This window comes from Strix aluco, chromosome 1, assembly GCF_031877795.1.
Source record: "Strix aluco isolate bStrAlu1 chromosome 1, bStrAlu1.hap1, whole genome shotgun sequence".
Lineage (NCBI taxonomy): Eukaryota > Metazoa > Chordata > Aves > Strigiformes > Strigidae > Strix > Strix aluco.
The window spans coordinates 52,819,528-52,842,884 of record NC_133931.1 but is presented as its reverse complement, the minus strand read 5'-3'; the positions used below and the strand labels follow the sequence as shown (position 1 = coordinate 52,842,884).

The 23,357-nt window shown below is 41.0% G+C and overlaps 2 protein-coding genes across 2 annotated transcripts; one reads left to right on the top strand and one right to left on the bottom strand.

The window, feature by feature from the left end:
- Positions 1–2,739: 2,739 nt before the first annotated feature.
- Positions 2,740–10,812, top strand: ENOSF1 (enolase superfamily member 1). The gene is given in 9 exon segments (XM_074823980.1): positions 2,740–2,752; positions 3,214–3,296; positions 3,402–3,414; positions 4,344–4,365; positions 4,794–4,881; positions 5,973–6,119; positions 6,733–6,772; positions 10,332–10,524; positions 10,686–10,812. Coding segments are annotated over 8 exon segments (705 nt in total). The 5' UTR covers positions 2,740–2,752; positions 3,214–3,221.
- A 2,772-nt stretch (positions 10,813–13,584) lies between these two features.
- On the bottom strand, positions 13,585–22,824 carry TYMS (thymidylate synthetase). Its single transcript, XM_074821194.1, has 7 exons — positions 22,362–22,824; positions 21,562–21,635; positions 20,138–20,312; positions 17,978–18,079; positions 16,604–16,779; positions 15,114–15,185; positions 13,585–14,437 (listed from the first exon to the last, which is right to left on the bottom strand). Exons 1-7 carry the CDS (start codon positions 22,711–22,713, stop codon positions 14,300–14,302), a joined length of 1,089 nt encoding a protein of 362 aa, XP_074677295.1. The 5' UTR covers positions 22,714–22,824; the 3' UTR covers positions 13,585–14,299.
- Positions 22,825–23,357: the final 533 nt, after the last annotated feature.

Here is a 23,357-nt window from a genome sequence, read left to right as displayed (position 1 = left end):
GTCTTATTGTCTCAGTCTGTCCTCCCCTCTTTTGGGGTTGGTTGGTCCCCGCCTGGGACCTGTTTGTTCCTTGCTTTTGGGATGGTTTGACTCCTTCTGAAATCTAATTCACTTCATATTGATATTATATATATTCATATAAGTAATCTATCATAAATATATCTGCTGTTATGTTGTTGATGAACTTGCTTCATTAATGATAAACTGTAGTAATCTGTAATAGTATATAGCTACTTGGCTGCTGCTGCTATTGGCTATACTACAATACTGATCGATGCTATTATTGATTGATACCATACTGTTGATTGATAATATATTATTGATTGCTGATAGTAATTTGTAATAGCTTGAGATATATATTCATTCATATTAATTTTATTAATCACAGGTATGTCTGCTTGTGGTGATTTTTGTGGTAGTGTACTTGCTTGCAATGAGTTTTGCAGTACTTGTGGTAATCTGTAATGAAGTAGAGAAATATAGAGGATTAAGCTTTTGTGTCCTTGCATATCAGAGAATCCTGCAAACCCATGGTTGTAATCTCTCCATGCCTGTAGGCCAGGTAAACCTTCAGGTTATGACAGTCAGAAACTGGCCTTTTGTTCTGTGAGCTTAAAACCCTTGTATGGTGGAGCCATAGTCCAGAACTATCACTTCAGACCCCTGCAGGAGGACAAATAATACCTGGTACAATGTTGCTGTGGCCATATCCTGACAGGCATGGTGGAATGTGCTTGCTGTTTGCCGACCTTCTGATTTAAGAAAACAGAAACTAGTAGCTAGCACTGACTGGAGCTGCCACTGTGCACACTAATGTACCTTGTGGCTTGGGACATGTCACCACACTACCCTGACTGCAGAGCTTGCAGGGGAGTGTGGGCTTGAGTCCCACCGGCTCAGGTCTACCAGCATCCACTCTTTGCTTCACTTCTGCTCTGTTGGATTGAGCCTTCATGTGCCATTGCTTGTGAAAGCAATCAGCAACCTTCAGCTTGCCAAAGTCCAAGAGCGTAATATACAGCCCAAAAAAGAGGCTTATCAAAAAAATACAGAGAGACATCTTATATGTTGAAAGGGTAGTTTGTATGATGATGATTTCCAGAAAGGGAGGGGGCTGAAGGGAAGGTCACCATTTCTGATAGCTGGTATGAGGAGGCTTTTTTTTTCTTTTTTAATAATCACCCCACCAATATTGCTTCCATAATGAAACCAAGTTAAGAAGGATGCTCAATCCTTAATGATTTTCAGGTGAAAGTGTCAAATGTTCTTGCCTGGGGATGAGAACCGCATTGCATTGGTGTCAGTAATGAATTTTGTGTGCCAAATGTAAAAATACTTGCACTTCATGACACTTCCTCATGAAGAAAAAAGGTTATCTTTTTTATGGCATCCATGTGGTTCCACTTATTTAATCTGTTTTGTTTTCTAGTTTATGTGGAAGTTACTAGTGGACATGGTAAGGAAATCTTGTTACATTTCCAGTCTAAAGGCAGCTGGGTCCTATTGTTTTTAACTGTAGAAGAGTACGTGTTTTAGTTGGTGTCCAAACTAAAATGGTCTTACAGGTCATTTCAGACAGAAGCTATTTTCCTGGTGGTGGGTGGGTGTTACTTTCTACTCAGAGATGTCCTTCCCTCCTAACATACCCTCTTCATGTGTCTACCCTCATGCAGAGATGTAAACTAGCTCCTCTTCTGGGGAAGCTGTACAGCTTGTATTGTCTGGCTCTAGCGTCATAGCTGGCAGGGGGAACTGATGTCTACTGCTCATAGGAAGCTGTGTACTTAAAGATTGTGCTTTAATCTGTGGGTCTTTGTTATGATTTGGCCAAGGAGCTGCTTTTCTTTAAGTCTGGATAACTGGGGTTTTGTTTTAATTTTTTTGATTGCTGGGGGCTTTTTCCCAAAAATAACTCCTTACTGAAAACTCATTAATTAAACTGTGTATGCTACCATTGTCTGCTAGCAAATGCTTGGGCCTCATGTGTTGATCTGTTTGCTAAAGCGATCAGTCATTTTGGGGGAATTCTGTTCAGTATTAAGATCTAAAAGAGCCTGTTCTAAAATAACCTGTTTTTTTCTTTCCTGAGAGCAGGAGGTGTGACAATAGGGGTGCTTCTCTGTTTTAATTTGACAGCTGAAAAGTATGACTTGACTTTCCTGTTCAATTTTTTACTCCTGCTTAAAAGAAAGCTGAAAAGGACTTATTATCAACTACTCACAGCCGTGAAATTAGGCACACATACGTTTGGCAGTGCAACACAGGCTGATGAGGTGGTTGGGGGGGGGAAGTTTAGAATATCTGTTGTCTCAACTCCCTGCTTGCTTCAGAGAAATAGGGAAAAGATTAACAGCCATTCCTCAAGTGATCAGCATTACTTTTTTCATCATACTGTTCTATTATTCTGTTGGGTTTTTTTTTTTTATTTTATATGTCATACTTCAATCAGGATGCCAAACAATTGCTATTCTGCATGGATTCAGATATATTGCTCATGGTAAGTCAGCTTTCCTTCAAAGCTGGACTTTGATACTCTCCAATCTTCCTAATCCTTGAGTTGTCTCATCAGTTTCGGTAGGAGTAGCTCACTCGGTAATATACCATCAGCCTGTGAGACTAAGACAGGTTGGAGGGACAACCATAATGATGAAATCCGGAGAATGAGTAGAAGTTGTTTTTCAGTGTAATTTGATATTTATGCTTGTTCCTCTCCAGAAATACCAAAATGGCCTGCTTGGGAAAAAGGAAAGGAGTGAGCTTAAACAGATCTGTACCTGATGTAAACCATTACTCTGCATCTCTTAGGGAATGGGAAGAGGACTGTGTGAGATGAAGCCTGTTGTTTGCTAGCATCTTCTCACGTGTTCCAGGAGCACAAAGTCAGACAGTTGGTTTGTGACCGACATTGGTGACTTTTTGCCATATAACTCTCTGTGTTGGATTAGCAAGGAGATTGTGCTGTTCTCTGCTTCTTCCGAGGACTTACCTCGTTTGCAGTTCTCTTGCAATGAAATAGCTAGGGAGAATGGGAAAGGCTTATTCAACAAAATTGATCTATTTGATTAAAATTATGGCTTTCAAGGAAAAAAAGAAGTCAAAACACCTCCAACCCGTCAGTTTCCTCAAAGAACATTCTTCGATGCACTATTTAACAAAATAATCCTCCATTGACTAGAACACAGCCTGACTTGAAATCATCCTCATCTGCTTCAGAACAGCAAATGTTAAAGCACGGATATCCGGCTTATACAAGATCCTCTGGCTGGCTGGGCCACTCAGAGCAGCAGTTAAAACAGGTTTGAATGTTTGATCTTATAATAGTAAGATTTTAAATGGCATGTGAAGTGGGGAAATGCTAACAGACGATGATCAGTTCTCACTCCTTGCTCCTAAATACTTAGAAGTTCTGCTGGAGTGAGTAAAAAGATAACATTGCAGATCTATTTGGGGAGGTAAAAAGCAGGCCCAATGCCATTTAAGTAATTTCCCCAGTAAGGCAGAGTGTTACAGTCCTGTCTATGGCCAAGGATATACCCAAGGAATATGAGTATTGAGAACAAGGTATTAAGGTAGAAATGGAAATCTCTTTATGTTGGTATATTGTGTATAACAGTCAGTTTGCATGGGTGCAGCTGTGTTGGTTTAAGCAAGGATCTTATGTACGTGGAGATACTCAGGAGAGTGATATGAATTAACCAAAAGTGTGATCATTAAAAGGGTTAATGAAAACACATATAATCTGTGCTTGGGTAGCTACATTCAGAAGCACAGTGCCCTTGACCTGCAGTAACTTCATAGATGAGAAATGGGGATGTCTCCTTCACAGACAACATGAACCTCAAAAGTCTGATAATTGCTAGTTTCTTCTAGAACTTCTGGTTGCCTTGGCTTTGAGGGATACTCTGAAACTGTCAGCAGCAGAGGGCCCTTAGCTTCCTTCATAAAGCAGCATCCTTAATGCTAGAGAGAGTTGCATGTGCTTGGTTTTCTGTAAAATATTGTGAAAGCTTTGGACAGTTAATTGACGCCAGATTTAGTTAATACATCTGGGATTTATCTTCTGGGAAATATATGCCTTGGTATGTGTAGAAACAGTGTCACCAAGTCATGGGATGTTCATACCTGATTGGAAAAATTTACCATATGTTATAGTTAGCTGGGCTGAGGCTTTTTCTTCAGCTGGATGTTATTCATATATCTGATCTCATTTTCTGATGGCTTTCTGCCACCTCCCAGGAAGAAATAAAAAGCTTATTCTGAAAATGTGTAAATTAATATTATTCTAGATTCAGTGTGTTAGAGTTATTTGGAGATGTATCATTGCTTGCAGTTACTCACATAAGCCTTGAGAGAGGGCTGGACAATGTACAGTAAACACTTGTATTGAGTGTTATTCTTCTGTGTTTTGTGCTTTGAACAGATGGATTAGACCTAGTCTAACTCTTCCAGGTCAGTGATATGGGCAGTGATGACTTTGCTCCTGTATCTCTCTCAGACACTTCCCCCTTCTACTACCGCATAATGCTGCATTGCAGGAAAGCAGTAATGGTATGGCAAAGCTGAGGGCTGATCACAAATGAAGATAAACATGTTTCCATTGATTTATGAAATAAACATTGCTGTTTCATTTTCAGAGTAGAATGCATCTTACTCACAAGGGAAGAGTAGTAATAAGAAAGTTCTTTCTGTAAGACAGTGATGCTGAAATTGTAAATTCTAGTTTATGGATTCCGGTTTACTGCTGCATTAATCATTTAGAAGTGATCTATATCTTGTTCCAAATACACATTTAGGTTCAAAGTAAAGGTGGCTGCAGATCTGCAGAATGATATTTGCAGATGCAGATTTATATGAGAAATGTTTAGCCCAGACAAAATAATGGTGAATATCACTTTTTGCTACTATACTATGTTATTTTCTATTTAAAACCATTAGACAAAATATCTCTCATTATATACATTTCTTGACAAATATTTTTTTCTTCCTTCTTCAAATCCTGAATAATGATGGCAGCAAATGTTGATATATATCAACAAAGAGCAGTATTGGACATGAACAAAGCAGATGTAATACTAATAATTTTATCCTGTATTTCTGTGCCAGAACTTACATTCAAGTCTGCAGGGGAACCTCACTTCCAGGATTGTCTTCTAGAAGATTTAAAGTGCCTTTTATATCCAGGAAGGCTTCCAGAGGAAATCCTGTTAGTATTTTTTCACTAATGTTCAGCCAAAAACAAACTGGAAAATAAGTTTTTCAAATGGAAATATTTGAATGAAAAGGAATAGTTAAATGGAAGTCACACATTTTGATTTGGAAATGTTACTGTGTTGACCACGATGGGCTGGATTCTTTGCCCCATGTGTTCCCTGACACGCCACAGCTGCTGACCTACCCTAGGTGCTGCAGTGCAGCATGGAGCTTTCATGGGATGCCATGTATCATGGAATGCTGAACCAGGAACTCTGTGAACACAGGATAGCAAGGACCTGAAGAACCTGCAGAGGAACTGTGGAGTAATTTTCAGATGTTTCACTTTTTGTAGGGAGAAAAATTCTCCCTTGTGTGGGAGAAAAGTGCTGAGAAACTCATTTAAACTACTGCATTTTTTTTTTGTCAAGAAGCTTTTCTGCTGAAAATTTCAGGCAGCCGTGTCCATGTTTTAGGGTGCTTTACTCAAGTATATGCTGCCAAGATATACTCATTCCCACAGAATACTCTGCTCTACTTCCTACAGCTCCTGATCTGCTTGCTTCAAACCTAGTCTGGATATTGCTATAGTCATTGCAACTCAGCGTAAGTGTGGCCAAAAGTACAATACAGACAGAATGGCAATTCCAGCTTTTCATTTCCTTTCTATTTCCTGAATTTCTACTTCATATCAATTTTGCAGCTCTCTTTATGAGAGTTGGACAGAAAAAAAGTCAATGGAATCCTTCAGTGTATTTGATTCTTGTTTTCCTTATCCCCAGACGCTGGATGCAAACCAACAATAGGAAATAAAAGAAGCAATAGAGTGGATCACTAAACCAGCCGAGTTTAAACCCTCATGGATTAAGGAGCTAGCTTTTCCAGATGAGGATATGTATGTCCAGATGAGACATGCCACCATTTCAAAGGTTGGAGAGTTATTTTTTTTATTTCGATAATAATGCATTGACTCCAGTCAGTACTGTAGTGTAATGTTGATACTGTTCCTTCACATACTCAGAGTTCAGGCTGAATTCAGAATACCATTAAATGTATTTGCTACAGGACCTTGATGCCCATTCTGCATCTGTATTACCTTAAGTTTAAAGAAATAGTTTGTTTCTAAAAAAATACATAAAAGGACAGTAATGCCTGCATGAGGAAGGCAGACAACATTTAGTATGAAATGTGAATGGACTTTTTTTTTAAATGTGTGGTTTCCAGTGAAATTGGAAGTTTGGTTCAGAATTTGTGCTCCCAACACACTATACTTAGCAGCACTGTTAAACCCCAGATGTACAGTATGTGCATTTCTTTACTGCTCCACACACCCTGCTATATAATTCTTTACATTTCTTGTGGAGCAGAGAAAGCAGAAAAAAGAATCAATAAAAAGTTTTATAACATGTGTTACATTTTCTATAAAATGTGTAGAAAACAGTATGCTGAATCAACTGTTATTACATCCTTTATGCTACTCAGTAACTCCGTTGGGAATTAAAAAACAGAAACAAGTCTCGAATGTTTGTTATTTCCTTGCAGGCCTTAGCACTGTTAGGAATTTGTGTGGCAAGCAGAGAACATGTGAGTATATGTCTAAGTGCTTTGGGCTTTTTCCTAATTACTACTTGTTTAATGCAACTACTGCATAACCTTAGGAGCTGGTGCCAAAATTCCTTTGCATTTTTCTCTAAAGTTAAATACGGCTGAAAATTACTTGGTATCTATTTCAGCTATTCCCTACTAAGGTTGCCTCCCTTCACCTTATTTCCCTGGTTCATTCTTCCCACACATGATTTCTGTGAACCACCTGGAAATAACTGATTTTTAAAATATTATTATGAGAGTAACTGCTAAAATTTCATATTCTTACATCAGTGAGAAATATGAAAGAATGCATCCATGATCGCGATTGCCCATATGAAAGGCAGAGCAGCAAGGCACAAAGGGTAAGTCCATGCTGCTCTGTGGAGCACACTGCAGCTTCATGAGACAACTCAGATGACATCTGTGCAGAACAATGTAGGCTGAACAATGTGGTCTGAAGAGAGCTGCAGCGCTGCTGAAGCTGATATTCCCTGTAGCCCAGGGATAATTATCACAGTTTCCATTTTGCTCTGTGGCTTTGGGGCTTAAGCAAGTGGGTTTTTTGCTCAGCAAAGCAGTGCATGTTTAGACATGACCTTGCAGTGGCTCTGTGAAGGAATAGTTTTTAGATTGGAGAGGTTCCTGGCTCCTCTTCTTGTATCAACTCTATTTGTGCTGCACTAACTCACCTGTAAAGATCAAAATCCCAGAAAATTCATGCTGTTAGCAAGCTGTAGTTCATCCTCTCTGTGGCACCAGGAGCACTGTCAGGGGTGCAGGGAGGGCTGGGCATGGCTGGCAGGGTAGGTCTAGGGCTGAAGCCAGGCTCAACTGAGGAGGTTGCCAGATGAGGTCATGGTGAGGAGACAGCTCTGAGAGCAGGGTCTGGCCCAGTGACAGGGACCGGATCAGGCACCGCCCAGTGACTGCCAGACTGTCCACAGTCATGAAGTCAGACCCAGGGTGAGCTGGGCCATCAGCCTGAAGTTCAGGGTCCGGATCAGAGAGGTCCATGGCTTGGCACAGCTCCAATGTGATGGGAGATGGTCACACTTGGGGGTAGCTCATGCAGGGAGTGGGGGTCATGACCTGAGCTGAGATGGTCCCGGGGGCAGATGAGAGGGGGGGAGGCCTCTCGTGAGGCTGGACAGGGCCAGCAAGGCCAGTCCTGCCCTCAGTGCCCTGGTGACAGGTCCCTGCTGGAGGCATGTGTCTTCCCACCCAACAGAGATCTGGGCACAGATGGCACTTGCTAAAGTGTGATTTAATTGCTGAGGGGGGTCGGGGGCATTTCAGGGGACAGGGCAGGGACAGGGAAATGGGAAAGAGCCCCAAAGTGCCCCTGTGAGGGGTTCACGCCAGGTTTGTAAGGCAAGGCCTTGCACAGCCATGAGCCTGGTTCTGAGGTGCTGGCTTAAGGCTTGAGACAGCCTGAGATAACTGGCAGGGTGCCACATGGGCCAGATGCTCCCAGTGGAGCAGGATCTGCAGGGGGTCCCCATAGGGGCAGCAGGACAGAGGCCTCCCAGCCAGGCCCATCACAGCTCCAGTCAGGAGCAGGGTTGGTGAGGGGCAGCAGGGTAGCCCCAGCCCAGAGCACTAAGCACTTCCCCGGGGACAAGGAGGGGGCGGGCTGAAGCCAGGCCCAGGCCAGCAGTGTGTGAGTGAGGTTCAGGATCAGGCCTGGTGGGGGGAACCAAGGTCAGACATAGCCCAGGGTGTGTCTGGGCAGGGCCGTGGCAGAGCAAGGCCATGGTCACAAGGCCAGTCCGGGCCATAGGTCCATGACCAGACATGTGCACATCTGTTCCACAGCTGGAAGCAGGCACACCTGCAATGCTGCCCAGGCAGAAACTACAGCCCATGGGCAGAGAGAGGTTGTGGGCCACAGGTGCGACTGGTCAGGGTGAGGCCTGTCAGTGCATTCAGTGCCCTGTCTGGCCTTATGAGGAATTTGGCTGGTATATATGCCACTATTTTATAAGGTCAAAACTTTCCTTTCCCCCAATGAAACTCATTGCTAGCATTAGTAGTAAATCACTGCCATCAGCAGTATTTAAATACTTTTCATGTGAAATATTTTAATGAGTCCAAAGACCAGAAATAATTCTCGGATATATCACAAATGGCAAAGTGTCAATAGACAGCCTGGTACCTTTTAGAATACCAGTCTCCAACCTAAAGTAAATTGTTTTTTATTGTATCCATCTTTTTGCCAAGTCTTGACACGAAATCTACAGAGCCAAACAATGTGAATTAAATTCTCGGTGCTCTGCAGCAACTGGAGACAACAGTGACTGCATCAGCATAGTTTCTCTGCTTCCAGTTTCTCATGCCAAGCCCTGCTACCAACATATTTCATTGTACTTCTCACTCTCAGCTGTTGTCTACCAGTAGCTGGGACACGATTTGGGGAGGGGAGTGTTTTATAATGAACATCTATTAGAATGGGCTTGAATTACCCATTAGTATAGCCTTGCTTTACAAAGTAAAGGCCAATCCTGAGTACTGGCTTTACTTGGTGGTTTGTATAGCCTTTTTTCTTCTTTTCACCATAACATCTGAGAACCACATAAGCATTTAATGTATTTATTCACAGAATTCCCCTGTGAATAAGAGGAGTACTATTATCTGTACTACAGACTCGGAAAATTAATGTGAGGCCTGAATTGTGTGAACAACTGAGCCAAGCTCCAGACAGGAAATCTGCAGCACAGGTAGAAATTGAATCCTGACTCTCACCCAAGCGTATCTTGTCTACAAGGCCATCTCTCATGTGGCTGGACTGGTCTGCAGAAGGAATGTTTTCCTACAGCAGAGTCACTGCTATATTCACTTTAGCTGTCTCAAAATGGGAATAGCTGCTCATTCACATAGGCAAGTACATCCCAAAGTTATGCAGTCCTGAGCATGCTTAAGTGGGGCTAAGACGGTCCAGTCTCCAGTGTACCCCAAGTCCCTGCCTGGGGGACATGGTTGGGTGACCGGAGGGGGGTGAGTTGGCTCCTAAAGGAGTCTAAATCCTAAAAAGATTTTGAGGCAGTCTGTGAGGCAGTTACCTGGCAGAGCACCCAATCAGTTTGTGCCAGCATTACATAATGGTTTCACTCACAAACTCAGCTGCTTTTGTGTGGGTCAAGCCCCCCTCCTTGTCCTGGAATGGAAGAGCCATTTTCACTTGGCATTTTTGCTTCAATTTCACTTATGCAGTTCAACATCCAGTTAAGGGGCAGTAATTTCCAAATTCATTCTAGTAAGACTATGCCATTTGGCACACAGTGATTTTTTTCAGTGTACCTCAGGTCATTGTGTCAGGTGTAGTGCTCTTAACATTACAAGCGGATTATTTTTAATATTGGCAACATCCTTGAACTTCACTTCATCCAAATTTTGATGTGATCTCTCATTTAAATGAAGTAATTAAAATAATTTGGATTTATTGAGACACACAGGAGGGACACTGTACAAATGTTTTTATATGAGTTTCCAGCAGCTCTTGTAATATGTTAATTTGGGAGACTTCAGGTCTTAACTTTTTTTTTTTTTCCCCTTACACTGCCACAACAGAGTGATATTTAAACAGTTTCTACAAGCTGAGGCCTTGAGTTATCTCCAAATTGACAGCTGAAGGCTGGGAAGTGTTAATGAAAACTTGTCTGTGCTGCTGATGGCCAAAAAGTTCCAGAGTAAGGTTCTGCAAAATGTAGCAGCAATGAGAAAATCTTTCTCTCCCCACCCTCCAAGCTAGTCTGACCAGTTTCTTCAGCTGTCATGCTTGTGATTTCTAAGCATAAGCTTGCATGCACTGCTATAATTTTCTTTGTTTCATCTCATGCTGTAGGGCTGCACTAAAGTGCTGTGGGTGTCACGGTACTGGGCACTACCTTTTTCTAGTATGGACTTGGGAGTCTCTGTGAATTAGTCCAGCACTTGATAATATTTGATTATATCCCAGTATCTGAAAGTCTTCAAAGCAGGTTAGTTATACAGATTACTCCAGTAGCAATTGCCTATGGTGATAGGTTTTTTTCTTAAATATGTTGCTACATGGTAGTCACAGCACGCATTTATCTTGTTACCCTATAAGCCCACCTATCTGTGGGCTACACAGGGTAGTTAGAAGTGTGGATTCAACTTCAAGCAGGTGAAAGTGAACAGTTTGTGGTTTTGATAGAGGCACTTGGAACCTGGGCTGTATTCCATATTCAGACACTTCACAGATGCCAGTCACTATGGTGGCAAACTCACCAAGTCAGACTAATTAACAGACTATTGATTTTGATGGATGATCAGGTGGGTGTTGGTCTCAAAATTCAGAAACAGTTCCTTCATTTCTGACCCCTCACCTATCATGACCAGATAACTAATATTCTTTCTGGTGTTTCAGTAAGGCCACTTTTGCAATGTATCGTAACACATCAAAAATAATATGGGTTATCGGAGCTTGTCTAAGAAGCTAGAACATAGAGGGAGTTGATATTTGAGCAAAGTAGTAAGAAATTTCTTTGCTATCTCCAAGTCGGTTGAATTACCCTTGGAAAGTGGGGAAATGACAAAAGGATGCATTCGGAGGAGGAATGACAGAAGAGAGGAAATTCTTCAAGGCCAAATTGTGAGGCATAATGAGTGTGGCAGCCAGCAGAATAAATGGCAAGGACTCAGAAATGCTATGGATACACAGAGCTCATAAGGAACTGACTTCTAATGCCACCTGCACAGCTCTTTTTTTTAAAGTCATCAGCTGAGGGGTGCACAGGACAGGGAGCTGCGGGGACAGCTTTTGTCAGGAAGTAAGTCCATGAACACCCCTTTCTCTCAGTAAGCCTGTGGGTTCCTTTCACAGCTTCCCAGAAGGATCTAACAATGTCCCATGTTTTGTCTAAAATACTGCTCTGAATACAGCCTGCAGTCATACTAGTCATCTTTGCAGCAGTGAACAGTCTTCATATTCTGCAAATCAACATTCCTTGAGTACCTCCTGTTTAAGTCTATATATTCAAATTCTTTGAATATTCATATTTTTTCTTGAAATCATAGAAGTCATGCCTATTAATTTAAAGTATGTGTCTTTTCACTTCTATTCACATTAAAGTCTGATGTGTAAAGACTGCTTTTTATATCTTTCTGATCTTTTGAGCAGCATAAACCTTCTTGGACTTCAAGGTACAAGCTTCATTTCAACACCTGCTATTGGTAGTAAATTGTGCTGATAAAGGGGAACAGTGAAGTTGTAGTTAATTCCGATACTGAAAAGCAGTAGCTCTTCCAGAGTTATATGTATTGGTCCATTTAAGCATCTACGTATGTCCATACTCCTATCTGAGAATAGACCATTTGTCACATTTCATAGAGGTAATACTTCAAAGGGGTTTTTTAATTTTCCTTCTGATGGGACTAACTGCTCTTTAATTTACAAAAGGAAGTAAATTATTCCCATTCTAAATTCTTCTCTTGGCTGGGTATTCCTGTCCTGGTTAACTACACTGATTCTGCTGATTCCCACTAGTCAAGCCCTGAGGCCAACATTTTTTTTTCACATCCTCTCTGGCTACACTTGCTAAAATGCCCTGCAGATTCCACCTCATCTGACACGTTACATAAAGTGGTTTCCAGCAAAAGGAACTTAACTTGCTAAGTGTAGGCAGAACTGTAAGTGAATTTGCAACCTAAACCATTTTCTTGCACTTTAGAGGACTGTAAATATACTCAAGAACCTTTAACTTACAGAAGTATGCACATGGTAAGAAGTTGCTGACAACCTACAGCTGGGAGGAATCATTAATGCAGATGACACCTGGAATATCCAAACTAGGTGGCTTTAAAATATAAGACTAGTCAAGGTCAGATTAAATTTATTAGAAGGAGCATGTGACATGGCTTTCAGGTCTAGTAACAATGCTGCTACTATCTGTGAGTTCAGTAATTTGAAAGGTGGTAAGACCCAAGTGTGTTTAACTATAGGTTGGCTGCTGAGTGTCCTTTTAATGTAGTCTCAGAAAAAGACAGGTTTGATCCTTCCCTGTATCAAGTTTCTCATATGATCTCAGCTGAAATAGCAGTAGTCTGATCATCTCTGCTCAAGAAAGATGGACTACATTAGATACTGAGGAGAAACTTTCTAATAAGCAGTGGCCTCTTTATATTTGATGTACTTACAAAAGGTAACGACACGCTTTTTCTGCAGTTTTGTTGCATTGAGCTAAATGTCAGGAAAAAACAACTTGTTTTTGAGCACATGACATGGCACTACAAAAAACTTAGTCTGAAGATCAGTGATCAGTATAATAAGATCTGCAAATAATTTTGATGCAAAATATGGTTTTGAAAGTTACGATCAGTTTGGTTTAAGAAAGATGCAATGGTCCTCTTATGCAGGCCCCTGAATGAATGGAATCAAGGCACACTGTTTATTAAATTCTTAGAACTGTCTCAAATTGTATCATTTTACAGTATTTACCATTTACTGACTTTAAAAATTAATCAAAAGATTACTATGCATTTCTCTATGTGTTTGAATATGTATTGAATATGGTATGTCTGAATATTAACCATAGATCTATTCACAACTCAATTCCTGAAGAGGAATTTATTTATAAAGACTGAAGTTACTGCAGAAGTTGCAAGGATAAGAAGAGACGAAAGCTGAATTCTGCTAAGATTTAATTAGTAAGCTCCGATCCTACAAATACTACTAACTTTTACTGCTCCAGGCTGCAAAATTAGTCCTTATGTTTGTGGGATCTGGTTTTAAATGATGACAGAGAGATTATTGCTATCTGGTAACCTCAGTTTATAAATCAGAGATGTGGGTATCAAATTCATCATTCATGTAGGATTGGAAAATAAAGAAAAAATGCTGATACAGAGATGTTATGCAGAGATTGCATGTCAGGCAAGGCTCCATTAAGATCTTTTGCCTTCCTGCTGGTTCATCCATGAAGACCATGGCAAATTTGTTTTTCCTTGCTAGATCTCACCCTCCAAGATCCTAAAGTAAAACTGAATTTACCTTTGCTTTTCAACTCTCATTTACCGCTATCTATAAACAAACACACTAAAATTAAATATGCATCATCCCTTCCAGAAGATTTTTTTAAAAAAAGCTTTATTAAACATATGCTCTTTAGAACATATTTAAAGAGTTCTACAACCTTCAAAGAATCCTCAATCATACATAAAAGTTCTTACTTTCAGTACTAAATAAAGCATGTAAGCAAGTGCTACTCACACATAGCAACTGAATGGTATCAGAAGTGGCCCGTGGTAACAGTGTAGAAAACTACCTTAGTAATAACTTAAAACTGGGTTAGCATCTGCATAGTACAGCAGGAATAAATAATCATCTGTTCTGTATGACTACAGTTTAGTACTGAAGGCAGTTACTGGTCTACTAGTATCTGTTTCTTTTTCAGTAATAAAGTATGTATCTTTTTGAAGTATATAAATACCCCATAACTTTCAGTACAGAGAAGGCTAAGTAGCTTAGGTACATTTCCACATTAATAGAACCTGGTTTATATCATTAAACAGCCATCTCCATTTTAATAGGTGGATGAGGATTATAATCTTCAATCTGAAAGTCTTCTGCCTTAAAGTCACAGATGTCTTCAACCTTACGAAGAATTCTGAGTTTGGGGAAAGGTCTTGGCTCCCTCTGAAGCTGAAATAAAAGCAAGCTTACTGTATAAAGCTAATACTTGAAGGCAGAGATTTTGTGTTATAAATCAGGTCTCATTAATCTCAATTCAGATTACACTATGCACTATTCCCTCCTCCCCACGATTTACACTAAAAAAAAAAAAATTGTAAAACATTTAGGTGGAATCTACTTTAATATTCTGATAGGGAGCAGGAGCATAATTTTAAAGTGGATTCCCCTGAGTATCCAAATGCACTGCAAGCATCTTCAGTTTGCAGAGCAATTCCAGTGGCTACAGATTCCTTCCAGAGGGAACTAAATTGGAAATTCTGACCCAGATGTGCATCAAATGTGCTGCAGTTTCTCACAGGAACATTTGGGTCCAAATCAGTGACTAGTTCTCTGGATCATTTTGAACCATACAGATGGTGAGGACATTCAGTCCAAGTTAACTCTAATCAAATAAAATTCTGGTTTGCTCCTACTGCAACAAATTACTTTGTGAAAAAAATATGGCCTTATTCAGCCAAATAGTAAATACTGTTGAACTCCGAATTGCTAAGTTACCCTTTTCTGATATGCTACAAAGACATTTTACTTTGTGTTTATCTGTATTGGGCAGAATGGTTTTCTAACTTTGTATTGGATAAGCATTATGGAAGATAAAAGGATACAAGAATCCAGAATAAGTACTTACTTGAGCTTTTAGAGGTTCCACATGATTCAGATATATGTGAGCATCTCCTAATGTGTGTATAAACTCTCCAGGCTGAATAGAAAGGAGAATGCATGTGGTTTTCAAATAGTCAGGTTTCAAGAAAGCAAAACATTACAATGCTTACAGTATTGATTCTTAACATCTTGTATCTAGTGTGGAATTGCAGTTTCCGTACTGGATTGGATTATCAAGATATCCTTGCAAGCTTCGAAGGACACTATCGTCCCAAACTAATGCATAATTAATGAAAAAATATAATGAAAGTTCTACTAGATTACCAAAAAATTTATCTCTGAAATCCTGCTAGGATAATAGCTTCAGTAAATGAATGGAGCACTACTGATCTGCTCACCAAGATGGAAACAGATGGGGCAGTGACATCCAGCTTTTCCACTCCACTTCTAGTAAGCAGGACTTGCCAAAACTGGTTTCAAACTAGTTGCCTCAGGCACTACTAAACAATGTAGTTTGTGGCAGTGAAGGTGTCAGTAACAAGCTAAATCCCAAAGCACTTATCAAGCATCCAGATGGGTTCTGCAAGCTTTTAAGTTCTGAGACTTAGTAGCCCCTGAGCAATCTAATTTAACTTAAGGAAGCTTTATCGGCTATTTTACCGGCCTCTGACCAATGTAGATCAGTCCTCAGATATATTATGCTAAAAACCATCAAAGCTGAGAGGTAACAGCTGCTTTATGGACATAACATTAAACTTCACTTTTTCTAGTACCTTGGCCTTATTTCTTAAGTAGGTCTGCAACTGCTGGGAGGTCCGATTCTTCCCTACTTCCCTATTTTAAGTTCCCTCTTCATGTTGCTGGTAGCAGGAGGATCAGGCCCAAACAGCCTTGCTAGCATAATTTTTTACATGCTCTCAAGAAAACAGGATTTCACTTGTACAAGATTGTGGTGCACTTAAATTACTCTGCCAAATTACAAAATACAGCTCTGGAATCAGGGCAGTAGCCATTTCAGCACATACTACCACTCTACACAATCAACTACAACAGGAAGCAAAAAAAAAATACCCAGCTGAAATTATAGGTGGAAGTTAGGTCAGCAGAATATCCAAACTGGAACCCTGACAGCAACTGCTGAGCTACTGTTTGCTTCCAATAAAGAACACATGCTACAAAATTTAATCACTTGTATGTTATTATCCCATAAGGACAAGTGCTCAGTTCAGATTTCTAAGAAGTAGACTAGTGGAACAGGTCAGTTTTGACATGTTCAGTTAAAAAGACCTGCAGGATCTTGTCGTGAATTTAAGAACTGTTACATTACTGATCCTAACTGCCAATACAGACCAGAGGCAATTCACATTAAATTCACGGGGCCCTTTCTTACGCATTTTTCAGCAAGATTTTGAACGGTATGTTCATTCCAGTTTTTCTTGGACATGACATGAAAAGTCTTATCTTTTAGTCTCTCGCTTCTCAGACAAGATTAAGTAAAATGATTAAATAGCCTACCTTTAGCCCTGTGACATGGGCAATCATGTATGTGAGCAGCGAATAGCTGGCAATATTGAAAGGCACTCCTAGTCCCATATCTCCAGACCTCTGGTAGAGTTGGCAAGACAATTCACCATTTAGAACATAGAACTGGCAAAGAGCATGGCATGGAGGCAAAGCCATCAGAGAAATATCTAGGAATTGAAGTACAGGAACGGGGCGGGGGTGGGGGGGAATAATCATAAGAGCATTAGTGTGTTATAAATGTAAAAGATGCAAAACCTGAACAAGCATTTAATGAGATACATTAGAGAGTGAAAATCCAACTGCACTATCGTTCCGTTGCTTTTTCTCGTTTCAAAGCACCTGCTGGCTAAGCAATTAAGTCTGGGTCATGACAAGCTGTCTCCTGGGCTGTATGACCAGAAGAGTCGTAAACAAATATCCCACAGAACAGATTTACACCATAATGCTGCACAGCAGTTTAGTTTCACTCACCTTGGTGAGAGAGTTGATTTCCCTAAAGGAAGACATTAACAGTAAAATTAAGCATGTACCCTAAAGCGACTTCCAACTGCTTCATCTTATTTTCTTCCCACTGCAACATGCCTTTACTGCTTGTTGAGGTATAAAAGTAATGATCAATAAAAAAATAATAATCAGAAGACAAAAGATCTTTTCAGTGTTTATCTACATTTAGAAGTGCAGACAGTGCAATTACAGCTTGCTAAGGAAAATTTTAACTAGGTATCTCCTGGTATCTGAGAATGTTTAACCTTAAAAATAACAGCAACAGCATGTGGTATCCCCTTTCAGAGACACAAGTGGAAAATGCTGGGTGGTTTTTTTTGTGCACAGATCTACTCCTGCTGAAGTTAAACATTCTTTGGCACTAGCTCTTACTTAGAGGTAACCCTACAGGGTGAATGGATATCTAGACAACCTCTGTTCAAGGAGATAATTACAACACAAATAAGATTTTTGTTCTATAGTTTTAAGATTTAAGATTACAATTTATTATATGGCTAAAGAAGAGTCACACTGGTATACTTTTGTGGTTTTGGTTTTTTAAGCTTTTTAAAATAAGAATTGCTGTCTTTGAACAGAGGCTGTATGTCAAAGACACTGGTAGCTAGGTATGTCCCTCACTTTAATCTGGAGAGAAAAACTTTGAAGTAATCGTTCAAAATTTTTGAAGTCTGAACATAAGAATTAAGTAGAAAGAAAATCAAGCTTGCAACTCCTGGCCATTTTTACTGCATTTCTGGTAGTCTTATAAAGAACAGGCAAGGACACCAAATCGAACAGACTACTGACACAGGACTAGAACATGGTTTAGCATACAGCAAGATAATGTGCAACTGCATTCACTTGAAGTCTGATGTTCAATACCTTTGGGATTCCAAGCACACATAATGATTCTTCTGTCATCTGGATTGGTTTTGATTGTTTCAATCACTTTTTGCAACTGATCAACTCCTTGGTTAGAATAATCTGTAGAAAGATATCAAATAAGATCTAAGCCAGATAGATTCGAGTCATGGTATTTTTTTAAAGCCCAACCCACATCCCACTGAAAAGTGATAACCAAATAACAACCTCTGAAGATTTTATTGTAACTTTGAAAGTGATTGAATTTGTCAGTTGGCACCCTCCAAATGTATGCTATTCTTGGTCTTCCTTAGGGTGCTCTAAGGCTTGTGAAATTCTCATGATGGTATTTTCATGTGTCCCCCCATCTCTTCTGTATGCTTTGAGTACCTTTAGGATACATTGAAATAGGACCGTTCCTATTTAGAACACTTTAGTCCCTGCCTCGACAACCAGACATTTTTAAAGACCCAATAAGAAGTCTACATAAACACTACATCCCAGGAAACAAAAGTTCCAATACAAAAAAATTAATTGGACAAAGCATGTTACTTTATCACTCCGGATGACTTGTTACCTAAATAGGACAAAAGCTGTACTGGAATGAATGGGCAAGATATTACCACTTAGTGATTCATGGTATTTAAAGTAATTTGCTTATTGCATTTCTGGATTAAGATGCTTTTCTACATGTTAAACTTGCATGCTACAGTGCTCCTTCTTAAAAAATCAATTATCTAGCACTGACAAGGCCATGTATGAAAACTAAATTTCCATAGTATTCAGTGCCAGAAGGGAACTTTAATCATGTATAGCACAGAATATTACATTTCACTCAATGATGCTCACAGGCTGATTTTTAGGCTCAATACCAGTTATATAAGAAATTCACTGGAATTAACTGAACATTAGAATGGATTCCAGAATAAAAGAGTCATTAGTTGTTACTCATTGTTCTGACTCATGCCAGTGAATCAGCACGGCTGGTAACTAATTTTTTCTAATAACTCTTATTTCAAAGCAACACCAAATTATGGTTACAGGGAGACCCAAGCTGGCAAACAAGGTAGAAATATATAATCAGCATCTCAGGGAGTTCTTCTGCCAGCAATACTGTGCCAAAAGCCTTGTCAAATGGTTATGTTAGTTCCTTGAACCTAATTACCTATCCATTAGTAAGGCAACTTAAGGAAATCTATTAGTAATGAAACCTATGGGTATTTATCTTGTTCATTTTTTCCATATGTTATGCCTCAGACCTTTTAAATTCAGGATAAGTTTTTAAATGTGTCAGTTCACAATTTGCATCATTTGTGTTAGCATAAAACCGTATTCTGTCAGTGGTCAACATGTCTAACTACTAAGTCTAACATCTGTAACTACTGTGAAGTTAGAGACTGTACTGACAAAAAACAAGAGGAAAAACTATGACTTACCATGTTGCTAATCCGAGTTAAAAATCACACCAAAAGATAGGGACAATCTTTTTTTGACTTTTTTTGATGGCAGTCCTCTAAGTGTTTTGTGCATCCTCTCCTTCAGTGACTTAAAAAAGAGCCCTCAAGACACTTCAGAGTAAGTTTAATGAACCAGTTCCACCGAAAATAATACCAACAGTACTGCATCACATCATAACTTGTCACGGCTATTCTGTCCACACCATCATCAGTTATGGATACATCCTACTTTGTTCCAGCTGCAGAATGGAAAAATCTTTCTTTTCCAGAGTCTCCAATGAATGTAGTGTACTAACGTCCGTTCTTGCCAACACAATTGTATCGTGGAAATTAGAACCCTGCATTGGTATTCAGAGGTGGCAGCCTGTATTCCACTGCTACCAAATGGAGCTAGCTCATGATTCTGGACTGCAACTGACACACACCCTTCCATTTATCAGTCACCATACCTGCTCTGGATCAAAGTAAAACAACATATGCCTTATGATTCATCTGTTCTACAAATACTGAACTACAGTATACCAAGCTACATCTTTCAGGATAACAGACTGAGTTAAAAAAAAAAAAAAAAGTGGAATTAACCCTCTCAAACCCTATTTATTCTGGCTTTCAGTTAACACTGCAAACAGTCCCTTTAACAATACTCCATTCCACTCAGACTTCTGGAAGCGAGGTGTCACAGTCCTCTCACTAAGCAATCAGGATTGTATTTGTATGTGATTACCTGTGTGCATATCTTTGTATTCTGCTCCAAAGTGCCTCCACTGGAAACCATAAACTGGTCCCAAATCCCCCTCCTCTCTGGTGCTGAAACCCTGCTTATCCAGGAACTCACGTGACCCATTAGCATCCCAGATCTTCACACCTTTTGCAGAGAGCTCTTTGGCATTCGTAGAACCCTACAAAACACAGGCAGTAAGAAGTCTACCTCCTAATCCCAACACAGAGAGCATGATTTGAAACAGCTGTATTAAGCTTTGCTAGTCTACAGTATTTCTCCACTTATAAAGGATGAACAGTCTGATTAATATACTGGATGAGGTTCTTGCACTTGGTCAGAAATGGACTGAATAAAACTTATGAGCAACATACTAGAATGAAGTTTGAAGAGCCATTCTGCTGTTATTTAACTTAAGATTCTTCTAACTTTGTGAATGCACAAACAGTACAGCCTCGAGGTCAACTGGAGTGTATCATTTCATATGCACATTTGTAAAGATTTTACTTTACAGGTGGATAAAAACAGACAAACAAAAAATTTACGGTCTAAGCACCATCTTTGCCAAACTACCTATAATGAGCTTAAGGCCTTAAAAAACCTTTTGTTAAAATGACAAAAATTACAAATATGACAAAATGACCAGAGAAATTTCGCTGAATTCTGCAACATGTCCAAATCAGCACACTCAAAAATCCAACATAGAAAGTGTTCTGTTTTGGTGAGTGTCTACTATTTTGTATTTGAAAAAAGATACTTTAAAAAAAATGAATGTGTATTTGAGTCCTGCTATCTAGCAAAAGGTTAGGTAGACTTTCCCATACCTGCACTATGTCACAACATATAAAGGAACATTTACAATGTAATGCATTATCTACAGTTGAACTTTAATACTCTAACTACAGCTATTAGCTCTATTAGAGCTCAGGTTTTTGCTACTAAAAAGTCTAGTGTTTGTATCAGTCTTACTTCACCTGTACAAATTCACTCCGCACTGCTTGTTTCTGTTCAAGTCAATACCAGCTACCTCAATATTAAAAAGCAGGTCATTAAACTGCCTACAGTATACTTCATATTATTATTTCTTATTCAAACACTAATAAAATAGATTGTACTAGGCTTCGTAACTATGGGGTATAGTCAAATCAGCAGAAGCCCTCACTATTTCAGACTACTTCCCTTAAAAAGAAACAGAAGAAAAACTTCTGATTGGTAACAATGCAATAGTCTCCACTAAAATGCACAGAATGTCTTGAAGATAATGGCCTTCCATGTGTAGTCAAAACACTAGGTGGCTGCACTTCCTCTGTTCTGTCTTACGAACAGGAGCATCTGCAGTTACCCCAAATTCTTTAATCCACTCCACACTAGCTCGCTCTGTTGATACCACTCGTAGGCACACCACCCACGGAGACATCCAAATACCAAACCTTGATGAACCATAGCAGCTCTTCCAGCACTCCTTTCCAGAATACCCTTTTCGTTGTGAGCAGTGGAAACTGATCTGAAAAAGAGTTTCAGTGTCAGAGGTGACCAGCGATTTCTCAGGCTGAACCAACTCTTTTTTCTCCACATATAGTAATGCCACCATCTGACATTCAGAGGTTTGGATATTAAGTAAGGAGTTGGGAAAGGATACGCAATTCTCATATTCAGATCAAGGAAGACAAGAATCTGACTTTTACTTTCCTGGACAGTGGGGGGAAGATGAATTATCTGTGGGAGCCTGGATGAATGGTGCCATGAGGACGTTGTGGTGCAGCGTATGGATATATGTAGGCATTCGCAATGGAAAGTGGAGGCTTAAGATAAAACTCTTGGCAAATCTATTTCACAAACGTCCTTCATACTATGCTTGAATGGTAGGAAGGAACAGGACAGGCTACCCCAAGATCTAATGCGTTTTTTCACCAGCTCGCAGCTACAGGGCCGGGCCAGGCCTGGCTGTTGGGCCGAGGGAGAGGAGGGGTCCGAGCCGTCGCAGGCTGGCGGGCAGGGAGAGGGTGATGGAGCTGACGGGACAGACCTAAACGCCTCCACAGGCCCCTGCAGCGGGTCCGAGCCCCAGCCCTGAGCGGGGGAAGGCCCCTCTCTCAGCGGGCGGGAGCGGGACAGCCCCGGGCGAGAAGATGGCGTCGCTCCCCCCCCGGTGCAGGGCGGCGACCGCTGGAGCCGCGGCGGGCAGGGGTAGGGGGCCGGGGCGGGGGCCGCGGATCCCGGCGGTGCCGACCTCTCAGGCTGTACCGCGCCTGCATGCCGAAGACGGATATGGTGCCGGTGCCGGTGCGGTCCTCCTTCCGATGGCCGTGCTGCAAGATGTGCCGGACCTGCCGCAGGTACTGCGGCTCGCCGGGCTCCGGGCCGGCGGCCGCCGCGCTCGGCAGCTCCCCCTCGGCAGGCATGTCGGGCCAGAGGCGCCCCGGACGGCTCCTTGAAGGCCGCAGTGGGCTCCAGCTGCCCGCCCGCTTCTCCTCCGAGCCCGCCAAAGCTCGGCCTTTCCCGCCAAGCGGCACTGAGGGACGGGCGGAGCGGGGCGGTACCACCGCCGCCACCTCCTCCCTCCCTTCCCCTTCCCCTTCCATCCTGGGCCGGCCGTGGCCCTCCCCTGGCCCAGGACCCCTTTGCAGTTCCGCTGCCTCCCGCCTGCCCCCGCGGTGCCTTTGCTGCCCTTGTCACCTGCTTCGCTCCCGCTGGGAATCCTCCACAGCTGCCTTCTCTGGCCCCGCACGGGGCTGGTCCCCCGGCGGAGGCTGTCCCGAGCCCCTAACCCCAGCCTGTGCTCCAAACAGCAGCAGTTTTTCCTCATTCTGCTCCCAGCGTGGTGTCCTATGAATATTTCCTAGGTATGCTCTCCCTGTTCGTCAAAACAAACTGACTCATCTCGGAATATTTTGTTAGTACAGCTTGGAAATCAAGCATTTTGTGTGAGTCACCCCTCCGATAAAGGCCAATTTTCTGACACCTGGTGTGATTACAAGAGTTATAACTGCTAATCTCTCGCGATTAGGAGACATATATAATGGCGGTTGAATGGAACAGAGGACTGTGGATTTCCTTACAGCAGGCAGGAAAACATCTTTCCCGCTAATTAAAACAATGAAGTGGTCCTTTTCTTGTATAAACGTGTATAGTTGCATGCATAGAAGTAAAGGAAAAGGTATGGTATAATTAGGGTACAATTATTTTTCTGTGCTCATATCTAATATAGATGGGTTTGTACACTTTG